This window comes from Melospiza georgiana, chromosome 20, assembly GCF_028018845.1.
Source record: "Melospiza georgiana isolate bMelGeo1 chromosome 20, bMelGeo1.pri, whole genome shotgun sequence".
In the NCBI taxonomy this organism is placed as follows: Eukaryota; Metazoa; Chordata; class Aves; order Passeriformes; family Passerellidae; genus Melospiza; species Melospiza georgiana.
Genome location: NC_080449.1, coordinates 12,113,736 through 12,126,538, shown reverse-complemented (window position 1 = coordinate 12,126,538; position 12,803 = coordinate 12,113,736). Strand labels below are relative to the sequence as shown.

General features: G+C 52.3%; 1 protein-coding gene across 3 annotated transcripts in view; it reads left to right on the top strand.

The window, feature by feature from the left end:
- Positions 1-12,803, top strand: part of NR6A1 (nuclear receptor subfamily 6 group A member 1) — a 67,695-nt gene that overhangs the window by 35,575 nt on the left and 19,317 nt on the right. Inside the window, exon 1 of one of the 3 annotated variants that reach the window (XM_058038299.1) lies at positions 12,190-12,261. The exons of the other annotated variants lie outside the window; for them this stretch is intronic. Within the exon in view, the coding sequence (XP_057894282.1) occupies positions 12,234-12,261 (28 nt within the window). The 5' untranslated portion in view covers positions 12,190-12,233. Of the gene's footprint in view, positions 1-12,189; positions 12,262-12,803 lie in introns of those variants that run through there. 3 annotated transcript variants of the gene reach the window in all.

The following is a 12,803-nucleotide window of genomic DNA, read 5'->3' as shown; positions in this document are numbered from 1 at the left end:
GCTTAGAGTGGGTAACGCAGCGCTCTGCTCGGGAAAGGCAATGCATCAATGCGCCCGCAGCATTTGGCATTTTCTGTGCTCAGTACATGGTGCTGGGCACGTGTGCCCCTGCGTGCAGCGCCGTGCCCGGAGCTGCCCCGTTAACCCTTCCCGGTGCCGGCGGTTCCCAGAGCAGCTCCCCTCCATCCATCCATCCATCCATCCATCCATCCATCCATCCATCCATCCATCCATCCATCCGTCCATCCATCCATCCATCCATCGCTGCGGGCTGCGCTCACACATCCCGTCCCTGCTGCCGTGTCCCTGCCCGTGTGATGGCTCTCACGGTGCCTTCCTCCTTCTCCCGAGCACTGCCACGTGCACACAGCTCTGGAACTCCGGCAGGACTTGGGTCACAGCATCATGGAACGGCTCAGGTTGGAACGGACCTTAGCGATCACCTGGCTGCATTGCAGGGCTGGCGCTGACCCACGCCAAGGGACACACGGGTTCCATTAACAATCACCTGGCTGCATTGCTGTGGGCAGGGCTGGCACTGACCCACGCCAAGGGACACACGGGTTCCATCCCACCGAGCCTGGTCCCCCAGCCAGACCTCACTGGGCTGCCCCTGCACAGCCCTCCCTGGCTTGTTTTCACTTCTCCCTGTCTCCTGGCTGCTGAACTCTCCCCCTTTGTAAAATCTCTTAATGTACTAACTCCTGGAGATGTCAGCCCACAGCTCTGTCTGCAGCTCAAGCATAGCCATTAGCAGCTATTGAACTTTATATACAAATCAGAGGTGTAATTTCCCTCTTTAGGGACAAAGGAGGGCTGATACCAACACACCAGCTTTGAGTGCAGCCGTGCCCTGTGAGCTCCACAGGAAATACACTTAGCTAAACACAGTTGTAATTACATGCAGCTACCAACCTCTGCTTTCTTGCTGTTCTGTACCACAGTAGTGCTCAAATAGCAGGGATTTAGGAAAGCCTGGCTATCTACACCTCATCCCAATCAGTCTTGCTCCCTTGTTGCCAGCTGCTTTATCTCCTCTGTCTTCTCTCTTATCTGTCCCTGGCCTTCAGAGCCTTTTAAAGAGGTAATTTTGCTGGTCAGGTAAAGCCTGGTCTCTTGTGGGGCAAGGCACTGCTCAGCTGCTCCATGGGTCCAGGTTGGGCTGGGAGAGCCCCTCCTGCTCTGCCTAAAGGTCAGATTTTCATCCAGGGACTGCCATGGGACCCACAGTCCTGCCATCAAACTGTGCTGGTCTGTGCCATGCTGCCTTTCAGAGCAGAGAAGCTCTGGAGCTGGGGGAAGGCACTGGGGAGGGCACCGAGCTCCTGGCTCCAGGCACAGACCCTGACATCCCAAAAATTCATTAGTTGGACACAGATTGAGATAGTAGATATTGGCAGAGGATAATGGACTGTATTCTGTTGGATATTGAATGCTTTCAGAGGAGAAGCTGGTGCTGGGCTTCAAGGATAAATAAATATTGGCAAATTTGTATCTACAGACTGTTCTGAGAAATGAAACATCTTCAAGGCGAAAAGCCTATGCTAAAGTTTGTTATCACTTTTCATACCTTCAATTTTGAGGAAGGGTCCCTTTCACTTATCTGACAGCCACAGGAAAACAGGCATTTTTCAGATCTGTCAGATCAGTTTGCCTTTGTTTTGTGCTGCAGGTGAGGCTGTGTCACAGGCTGGTCTGGGGCTTAGCTGTCTGGCCTCCAGAGCTGCCCACAGAACTGTGTGTGAGCTGCAGTAGCATGTACACATCCTTTCAAAGGTAGCTGTTTGTGTTACTGCAGCATTAAATTCCTTTGTTTTATCTTTTTAAATTAATTTCATGCTTTTTTCTTGTGTGCAGAAACAGAGACTCACATGTATGACCCGAGCACAAATTCTGCACAGCTACAGCAAAGTTCCAAATGAGACTAGAAATTACATGTAGCTTTGTGATTTAATTTTCTCTGACATATTGAGTCTATGTTTTAGCCTACAGAACTCCACAGCTGTGCCCTAATTCTCTTTTCCTTGTGATCTCAACATTGCTGCCTTTTAAGGCATTGCTATTCTTGGATCTCAGCAGGACACCATGTTAGACTGTCACCCTGCTCACTGCACTGCCAGTGCAGAGAGCAGCTTCTCCCTGGACTCACAGAGAATATGTGCAAGCAAACTTTGGAGCAATTTAGTGGGTGGACGAGGCTAGATCAGAGTGCTTTATATCCTGCACAGTAGCATGTATTGAGCTGAGGGTGTACGGGTTCCTGTCACTGCTGTCTCAGGGCGTAAGGAAATGTTTATGTTTTGTTGCAAATAACAAGCAATAATGCAATTAGTCTTTGGCAAGACTCACACAGGAAAAGCTGGATGTCTTTTCCTTAAAAGAAAAGGGTCGCTGTCCTGTGGGTATTTATGTTCTGTTTGGTTAAGTGACATTCATATCTCCAGAACTCATAAGTCTAATTCCTGATTTAAGCAAATACTGACTGTGTATAACCCTGGTGTGGCCCTTGTCTAACATCTCACATTCGCTCCTGCAGACGCAGTGCAAGCGCAGTTTGCCAAATGCGGTGTAGGAGCTCTGTCAGTGTGATTTGGGCTGTTCTGGCACACGATGAGGTGTGTGTCTCTCACGGTGAGATCTGTGGGGCTGAGCATCCGGGGTGCCTCCTGTGAGTAGCAGGGGCTGTTTGCAGGAGTACGTGTGCTGCAAAGTCATCACAGCACAGCACAAAGAGCCCCGCAGCTTTGCTGATAAGATGCCTGGTGGTGAGCACTGGGAGTTTTCTGTTTGCCTTGTTTCCAAGATGTATGATAAAAACCCTAATGCAGATTTTAATTTTTAACTCCTAAAAAAACGCGTGGGATTATCTTGGGTGAGCAGCTCGAACGTATCATGCCATTGGAATGTCAAAAATTTAATGCAGAAATCCAGGCGCTGTTGTCGGGGCAGATCATTTTAATTTCAAATCTGAATCTTACATGTTTCCTCTCAAACCCTCTCACATTTCTTGCAGCGCCTCTCGTTGCAGAGGATCCCTCGGGCTAAACCCGCTGTGCTGCGCTGGGGAGGATTTATGGCAGCCAGCGAGGCTGCAGAGAGCAGGGCAGCTCTGTCTGTCTGTCTGTCTGTCTGTGCTGCACACACAGACGTGCTGGGAGTGGGGCTCGGCTGGGCCCCGAGAGCGAGCAGGGGATCAGTTTGGTTTGGCCAAGCTGCCATTTCCCCTCCCAAAGCCAGGCAGAGCAGCCGTGCTGGGGTCTGGAGCTCCAGCCTGATTCTGGAGCCATGGTGGGAGCTGTGGCCAGGCTGGTTCCTGCCGAGAGCAGCTCAGGACAGGCTTAATGAGGGGAAATCAGCCCCCCTAATTCGGGCCGTGTCCCCAGGCAGTCAGGGGAGAGGTGGATTCCTCCAGCAGGCAGTTCAGAGGCTCTGTTAGGGACTGATCACTGTCCCAGCACGGAGCTGCTCCCAGCACCAGGTTCCTGCACAAGGAGCTAAGGCCCTGACTTGTGCTGCTCCAGAGCCTGCTGGAGGAGATGCTGCTCTGTGCCCTGGACAGAGGAACTGGAGCCTCTTCACACACAAGACATGAAAGTTGGAAATCTCTATGGCCTTGGCTCCTTGGTGTCTGTTGCTTTTGGTGCCCTAAGTCCTCACAGTTTCAGCAGCTCCTGTGGGCATGACCCGCTCCTGCTGTTGGATGTGCTGTGGAAAACCATGGCTGAAAAACCTTTGCATCACTGCTCCAGCACAGCATCGTCTCATGCTCCTGCTTTCCCAGCAGACTGCTCTGGCCGTGCAGCCACGGGTCCCTTCTCTGTTTAGATGCCTTAATGAGGCCGAGGTTTGTGGTCAGGGCTGCTGACAGGAAAGGGGAAAATAAAAATGAGCATAAGGAAGTGTTGTGGGAAGAGCTTTCTACAGCATTCGTGGGATTTAATGTCCTGAGGACACAGTCAGAGGAATTCAAAGGAATAAAATCTCTATGACAAATCATAGAATTGTTGCATTGCATTTAATGTATTTTAATTGACTCTGGTTTAGTCCCCTGTTGGTTTTATAGTGCTGTCATCTGGAAGACAAAGTGTAGAGCTGTGCTTTCCCAGCAGAGCTGTGCCTGTGTCTGCACTGGTTGGATCTGGAAGGCTAGACTTGGTGTGAGCTGGATAATTACCCTGTAAATGAACCAGAGCAAATGTAGGTTTGAGGAATCTCTTGAAATGTGAGTGAAATATTGACTAGGTACCAATTAAGTGAGCACGAGGCTGGATCATGTGGAAAATAGCATGTAAAGATGTAGTCAGACTGTATAGTGAGACATACATACGTCGGGATCAACTTGATAACTGAAAAATTAGTTCCACCCTGTGGAAAAGTTCTTGACTCCAAAGAAGACACTTGGCACAGAGCAGATCCTCCTGTGCTTCAGCTGGGGAAGTAGCTGGTAATTAGAGGCTCATCTTCTGTGAATCACCACAAAAGAAAATGAGGGCACAGTTTTTGAATGGGCTTGATGAAAACAGAGGGATATTGGGATTAGAGACTCATGGTTTCTTCTCTGGGTTTGAAGAACAGTGTGATTTGTCATGGGTTGCATTGTTGGTGCACCCTGCCTGATCCTCTTCCTGTCTGCTCAGTTTGTCTGGAGGTTGTTTGGGTTCTCTTGTGCAGGATGACCACTTTTCTCAGTTTCTCCTGCTTTCCTCCCCGTTTGTGAAATCAAGGGAAGTTCCTCAGTGCACAGAAAACCCCGTTTATCTTTGAGCAGCTTCCTTATGTAGAACAGTTTTACGACAATAGAAATTTCATCCTGAAAATGTGCTGCAGTCCTGGGGGCTCGTGTTGTGAGCAGCCAGTTGTAGCTGTTACCACTATGCCGTGGCTCCCCTCCTCAAGTACATTATCGTATTACCACAGATTTAAATATTTGATTTACAAAATGTCGCTGCCTGATACTCCAGCACTATCATGTAAGGCACATCACAATAGATACAGAGAGTAAAGATTGTTTTAAATGGCTTTAATACAGGCAGAGGTCAGAAAAGGCAAGATAACAGCAGAAGAGGCTATGTCAAAAAGTAATTAGAGCAGGACAAATGGATTGTGCAGGCATGTCGAAGGCTGTTATTTCTGTAGGCAGTGAGTAGGAAAGGTGTTAATGTAATGTGACAGATCTGGAGCAAAAATGAGGGTGCAGGGAAAACAAATAGGAGCTGACCAATGGAATGGTTTAAATTATGAGGTTTGCTTTAACATAATTTGATTACACATGAAAGAAATGTTTAGTGTAGTTTCTTTGAAAACCTAATTGTCTTAAATACTGCATGTTCGATTCAGTCTTTACACCCCCAGCAGCAGCCCCTGTGCTGGGGCAGCCTCGCTCCCTGTCAGGAATAGGCATGGGAATACTTTGCCCTGTGTGGCTTCACAAATGAGAGGAGGGTGGAAGATTTTTTTCCCCTAGTGTTTGTCTAATAAAATTGGCTCTTTGCAGTCATGTACATCTTAATTTGGAACCTCGTGCTAACTGGGGTGGGTGGTATCTGGGCCTGGGAGCTGCTGGTGCAGGTGATGCATGCATTATCCAGTTTATCAGTAGGAAAGCATGAGGATCAGGTTTAGCAGGAGGAAGACAGGGAAATAGCATATGTCTTCTTCAGGATTCAGCCCTTGCCCTGCTCAGAATTGGAACCAGTATTAGTAGGAGGGGGGAGCAGTGCAGAACTGCCCCAGATTTCCAGGCTGCTCCAAAATGCTGAGCAGGATACAAAGAACTTCCCCAGCACCATTCTGCTCTGCAGTGTTGAGCTGGAAGCACACAACCTGCTGGACACAGGAATATTTGACCTTGCAGCCAGGACAAACTCTGTAGCTCATGGGGACATTTTCCTCACATTTACAGCAGCAGAAACTTAAAATTATGGGAGTGTTTTTCTAGAGGAGGATTTTTTGAATATGGTGATTTCTCCTGCTGTCCTATGCTGTTGTCCTCAATTGCCCTTGCCTTTCTAATAAATATATTTTCCATAGATTTTGACATTTCACCATTTGATTTAAGCTTGAATTCATCTTAATAAGTAATTGTTGTTTAAAGATGGTTGTAGATGGTAAATCACTCAGTCTCCAAGCTGAGGTGTTGGCAGGAGGTTCTTACAGAAGCTGGGAGTTCAGGTGATGGGGTTTTTTCAGTGGAATATGCTGTTTTCTGCATGGATGTATTCTTGGCTGGTTACACGGGTACAAAGAGGAAGTCTGAGGGTTTCTCAGATAGTTCCTCCATAATTTTGTTCCCGTTTTTGTTAATTTTGGAAGGACATTTCAGGTCAACTTTTCCTTTTCTTGTAGAAGAGGAAAATAAGATTACAAACTTCAACAAGTTAAATTGAATACTTAAAGATGATTGGGAGCGGAAAGGGACATTTAAAATAGCTGCTCCTACTGACAGAACGGCTGATTGCAGGAGGAGCGAACCCGAAGCGCCATCCAGCCGGTGAGCGGGGCCCTTCGGTGCGGCCCCGGGATGGGAGGGGAGGGAGCTGCGGGATGTTCGGGCAGCGCCGGGGCCGGAGCGAGGGAGCGAGAACTGCAGCTGGGACCGGGTCCGCATCGGTGCCGGGTCTGCATCGGTGCCGGGCCTGCATCGGTGCCGGGCCCGCATCGGTGCCAGGCCCGCATCGGTGCCGGGCCTGCATCGGTGCCGGGCCCGCATCGGTGCCGGGTCTGCATCGGTGCCGGGTCTGCATCGGTGCCGGGCCCGCATCGGTACCGGGTCTGCATCGGTGCCGAGTCTGCATCGGTGCCGGGCCCGCATCGGTACCGGGTCTGCATCGGTGCCGAGTCTGCATCGGTGCCGGGTCTGCATCGGTACCGGGTCTGCATCGGTGCCGGGTCTGCATCGGTGCCGGGTCTGCATCGGTGCCGGGCCCGCATCGGTGCCGTGCTCGGGGCGGCCTGGGCAGAGCCGGCTGAGACTCCGGGGGTGTCCCGGGAGGGGCTGGGCTGTGGCCGCTGGGTGTGCCCGGCCCCGCTCCGGTGTGCCGTCCCCGTTCCCGGTGTGCCCAGTCCCATTCCCGGTGCCCCGTTCCCAGTGTCCCGCTCCCGGTGTGCCCAGCCCCGTTCCCGTGTGCCGTCCCGCCGTGCCGCTCGCCGTGTCCCCGGTCGGGTGCTGCCCTCTCCCGTCCAGCGCCGGCCGCACGGAGCCGCGGGGCCGTGTCCGTGTCCCGGAGCCGCCGGAGCCCTGGAGCGCGGTTCCCCTCGCTGGAAGCCGTGGGTGCGGATCCGCCGGTGTTTCCCGACCCAGCCAAGCGCTGCCCTGTGCCGGTGACAGCCCGGCCCAGCAGCGCTGCTCGGCACCGCATCCCGCGGCTCTCTCTGTGCTGTGTGCCGCCTCCCGTCCCTCTGCCGAGTCCCACTCTGTGTGAGAGGCATGGAGCAGCCAGGGTGTTCCCAAACAGAACTTTCCCCGACACTTGATGGTCCAAAGAAGCTCCCAAGCTGCTGCAGTTCCAACAACATGTTGGCCACAGTTGTAATTCTGAAGGTTTTAAACTTTGTTTTGCCATCTGACCTGAAATTTGAGGAAATGTCCTCACTGTTTGTTTTTCCCTGGGCATACAAAAAATGCTGCTCACCACCAAGCTGGAATTTGTAAATAGTGTTCAGAACTATAATAACTATAGTTATAATAACAAACTTGGGCTGTTGTTGCTATTATTAAAAACACCAGCAACTGCAGCAGGCTGGTGAATCTGTGTGGTTGCAGTTTGCCTAAGTCTGGCATAAATTCATCTTTTGGCTTTTCAGTTGATCACTTGAATGCACAGAATTTTCCCACCTCTTCAAATCTGAGAGATACTCTCTGCCTCCCGGCCTACAGGCCTCTCCTCTGTCCCTGCACCCTGCTGACCATCATCTTCTTCTTCTGCCTGGGTTTGGATGAAGAGTTTGGGCTCACTGTGTCCCTGCTGGCTGATGGCTGTGTGGTTCTGTAGGTGGGACACACCGGGACAGAGCCCCCCTGCTGCATCCCTGTGGGCTCTGAATATCCACCCCAGGCAGAAACAGCTGCCACGGGAGGAGGCTCAGAGCCTGCCCTGGGCCTGCTGCTGCTCCAGCCACGCACTGCTGGGGCTCTGTGAGCTCTCCTGGTGCCAGGACCCTGCCCAAGGACTTGCCCGTGCTTTCCAGTGTGCCCTGATGCTGTGTGACCCGATTTGGTTACTGGGAGTCACAGGAGATGCACTCTTGGAATGGATGGAGCCATCCCATAGGAAGGGAATGGAGCTCGATTGCCTCCTCATAGAAATGTAAAGCTTCTCCCTTTGCAATTCCCCTTTCTTGTACTTTCCCACTAAGGCAGTAAAACCATATACTTCCCATGCCTACAATCCCATTTGTTTTCCCTTTTTCCTCTGAAGGTGACCTCTCTAACCTCCCCCCTGCCTTTTCCTCTGTCACACAGACCTGCTCTCTGCTGTGTGTCACCCACCAAGCGAGGTGCAATGAAACGCTTCTTGAAACCACTCAATTGTCTGGGATGGCGAATTCGGTAGCCAGGCGAATAAAAATAGAAATAAACAGATAAAACCGGAAATTGATAGAAGGATTCAATTTACACAACGACCTGTCAAACTAGTAAGAAGGAGAAAATAGCTTAATTTCATGTGCACCGAGTGACCACCTTTACTAGAATTATTAACACCACACTCCTGGTGTGTTTAACACCAGGGAGGAGAGGAATTACCTGATCTGTTGTTAAACCATTATCAAGAGCAGCTCAGACATCAGGTGGATGTTTATTATCATTCCTTGCAGTTTCTTCCCTAGCTCCTCTAAGCAATTTAATATTAATTTTAAATTTTTTTCTCTGAAATAGCTGCATACATAATGAGTGGAATAGATCTTTTGGGGAAAGTACACGCTGTGTTTACCTCCAGCCAGCTCTCTCACTTCAGTGCCTGAAAGCAGTAACATCCACAGTACCGAGGCTGTTGAGATGTGCTAATCTGAATTTTTATCATCTTTTCAGCCACATTTGCAAACCAGGCTGGTTCTGGCTGTGGGTGCTGGGTCTCATTCCCCGGGTTCCTGCCGACCCACGCGGGCTCAGGCACTGCGGAGGTGCTGCCAGCACCCTCCTTGTGGGTAACGTGAAAACTGAGCCAGGATCGCGTATTTCCTTAGGATCTTTTCCTTGCTTGAAATCGAATCCCCTTCGGTGCTGTGGTTTGCTCCGTGGCCGGCTCAGCGGTGTGGGGGCAGCCCTGGGTTTGTCGCCTTCAGGCCGAGATGTGCTGCGTTTTGTTGTCACAGCCCGGACTTTGTTCCTGCCACAAAGGGGCTGATGGCTCAAACTGCGGGGACACAACAGAGCCCCGATTGTAATGAAAATGGGCAGAGCCCCGCTGCTGCACTGCACGGGGAATTGTGGAACCGTGGCCGTGGGTGGGAGAGCAAGGGCTCAAGGAAGGGCTGCCCCTGTCCTGGGGCCACACAGCTCTGCCAGCCCCGCTCGGCCCAAATTCGGGGTTTTCATCCAAGGTTTTGGGATTGGCTGTGGTGAGTGATGGTACTGGGAAAGAGTGTCCTGGGAGAGCTGTGCTGGCCTGGCCTGGCACTGTTCCATCCATTTTCATGGCTCATGATGCCACTTTGTCTCCATATTTCTGAAAAAGTCACATCTTTTGAGATCCTTCTCTTTGGAATGGTGATCTCATGGCACATCTCCGGGGAGCAGGGGGAGAGGGGCAGGACCTCATCTTGCTTCCTGTGCCTGTCCCTTATGGCTTTAACATCAGGACAATAAATCCCTTGCAGGCAGCAATGCCACTTGCCCACTTTTTGGCAATGCTTTTGGCTTTTACTGTTGCGACCTGGTGTCGTTATAAACTCTTAGATGTTGGTTACAGTAGCATCAGGCTTTTCTCTCTGGGGTGGGAATTGGCTGATACAAACTAAAATAAGAACCAGCCACTTTATTTTCCTTTTGCCCAGACTTGCTGCATGGCTGTTTGGGTCAGACAACAGAACTCCTTTTTCCCGTCTCTTTGCCCATTCCCAGCTGGCCTGTGATTTTACAGAATAGTTTTGGATCTCTGCAATTATTTCAATAATTTTCTGCCCTTAGGGATTTTGTATGAATAAACTGCTGCGTGCATTTAATGTCAGTTTGGACAATTATAATTTTTCCAAGCCGGGCTTGGTCTATAATTGCAGTTTCAGAATTGAGGGGGGTAGTGGGGGGTGGGAGTGGGTTTCTTTTGGGGTTTTTTTGGTGTGTCTGTGTTTTGGGTCCGAACAGCAGTTGTGGGAGCAACTTTGTGTTATGTGGAGATTAAGTTGCTTCATTTCAGCCTGCTGTGTCCGCACCACGCTGCAGCTTTACAAAATAAGCACTCTGCATTCTGGTCACACTCCTCCGAGGGGTGCCGGGAGCCGGCTCAGGGCTCGCAGGGGATGAAGAATGTGGAGCTCTGGGAGCAGCACAATTGCAAACAGCTGTGTCAATAGTGCAGCCAGGGCTGCCTTACCTTGGCCATGCGCTGCCAGGGCGGCACCGCTCCTCAGCCAGCCCGGCTTTGGTGGCTGCGGACAAGGGGACGTCAGTGCCACGAGGGTGTCACTGACACAGAGCTGCACAGATTTACAGCATCAGCAAAGCTTACAGAGTTTGCTCCTGCAAATGCACCTGCTGTGCAGAAATGCTGGGTTATAAAACCAGGATTATGAGTAGAGAGAATCATGGAAGGGTTGGAGTTGGGGGCCAGATCCCCTGCCCAAGCAGGGTCAGCTGGAGCAGGGGCCCCGGGCTGCCAGGAGGACACCACTGAGCTCTGCCCTGCATTGCTGGATGTCACTAGAAAGCAATAAAATTTCAGGCTTGGGATGGAGTGAAATATGACCTCTTTTGTTGCCTCTGAGCCTTGTTTATTCTAAGCCAGGCATTTCTCAGAGCGCAGTTGGGTGCTGCAGTCCTCGGGATGAGGAACAGAAGCAAACTGTGCCTTTTGAGCAGAGCCAGTTTTGAGAGATCCAGACATCTGGGTGACAGGTTGGATTGGGCATCAGCAGAAATGCTCTTGGGCCTTCCCTTAAGTGGTGTGGTGAGCATTGGTTTGGGCTAGTCAAACACAGCTGAGCACCAGAACAGTTTATTGGCACTAAGGACACATGAGCTGCACTGTAGCCCAGGCTGAGTTCATCCCAGAGGGAGGACAAAGGGGCAGAAGAGCTTCATGAGAATATTTTCTGGTGCAGACACACGTGGCTGTATCTGATGAAGAGCTCACCATGACCAGTGCTGTCAGTGGTACCTGTTTGGAGCTGGGCAGCTAAATCAGTGATGGATTTATTGTGTTCCATTTTAGCTCCAGTGTCTCACTTGTGCAGACCTCACCTCGAATAGGCCCAGGGATGGAGCAGCCACAGGTGCTCTGAGCAGCTTTTACCTTCATGCTGGGTTTTGTTGGTGTGTGTGGCAGTGGTGCCTGTTTCACAGCACAGGGAGCAGCGCTCTCAACTTCCCTGGCCAGGACTGTGCCAGGGGGTGGCCGGTAGTGATGGCTGGTGGCCAGTGGCCAGTGGCCATGCTTGGTGGTCATGGCCAGCATCTGATGCCTTCTGGCAACGGCCCAGGCCATGCCTCACGGCGGTGGCAGCGGTCAGTCTGTCAGTCTGTCAGTCTGTCAGTCATTCACTTGGTCGCTCAGTCTGTTGGTCAGTTGGCCTGTTGGTCAGTCTGTCAGTTGGTTGGTTGGTCTGTCAGTCAGTCTGTCGGTTGGTCAGTCAGTCGGTCAGTCGGTCAGTCGGTCTCTCAGCCGGTCAATCTGTCGCTCAGTCTCTCGGCCAGTTGGTCTGTCTGTCACTCTGTCTGTCGGTCTGTCTCTCGGCCGGTGGCTCTGTCACTCTGTCTGTCGGTCGGTCTGTCGCTCTGTCTCTCGGCCGGTGGCTCAGTCGCTCTGTCTGTCGGTCGGTCTCTCGGCCGGTGGCTCAGTCGCTCTGTCTGTCGCTCGGTCGGTCGGTCTGTCTCTGGCCGGTGGCTCAGTCGCTCTGTCGCTCTGTCTGTCGCTCTGTCTCTGGCCGGTGGCTGTGCCGGGGGGCGGGGGCCCGGCCGGTGCGGCGGGGGCGGCGCTGACATCACGTCGTTAGCATAGGGCGGCCCGCGGCGGCGGCGATGGCCGAGCCGGGCTGCCCGCCCGCCGCCGCCATGAGGCGGCCCTAGGAGCCGGCCGGGGATGAAGCGGGACTCGACCTGCATGGAAGGTGAGCGGGGCCGGGCCTTTGTCCGGGCGGTGCCGCCGGAGGTGCGCGGGCCCGGGGCTGCCGCCCCCCGCCGCTACCGGCCCGGGGCCGCCCCGTCCCGGCGCCCGCGGGGTGCGGCGTGCGGGGCTCGGTGCCGCGGCTCGGACCGCCCGGCACCGCGGGGACAAGGAAGGAGCCGTGCGGGCTTTCCCCTTTCCTGCCTCTTCGCGGCTCCCGGGGCGCGGGGCCGGGCAGCGTAGCCCTGGGCTGCGAGCAGGATTATGCAATTAAAAAAAAAAAAAAGGGCATTAGTTTGTTTTGTGGCTTAATTTGTTTATATTTTAAACTTCCTAATCCCTCCGACCATCTGGAGGAGCTTTTTTTAGTATCGTTAATTATGGATAGTATCGGGGTCACGGAGGCGCTCGGTAGCGCCCGCTCTCCCTCCCGGGACCGGCGCTGCGCCCCCCGGTATTTGCAGCCTTTTTTCCCCTCTGTGGCTGAAGACAGCGGTAAAGCTCACCTTCAGAGTAAGGATGAGATATTTCAGGAGCGAGCATGGC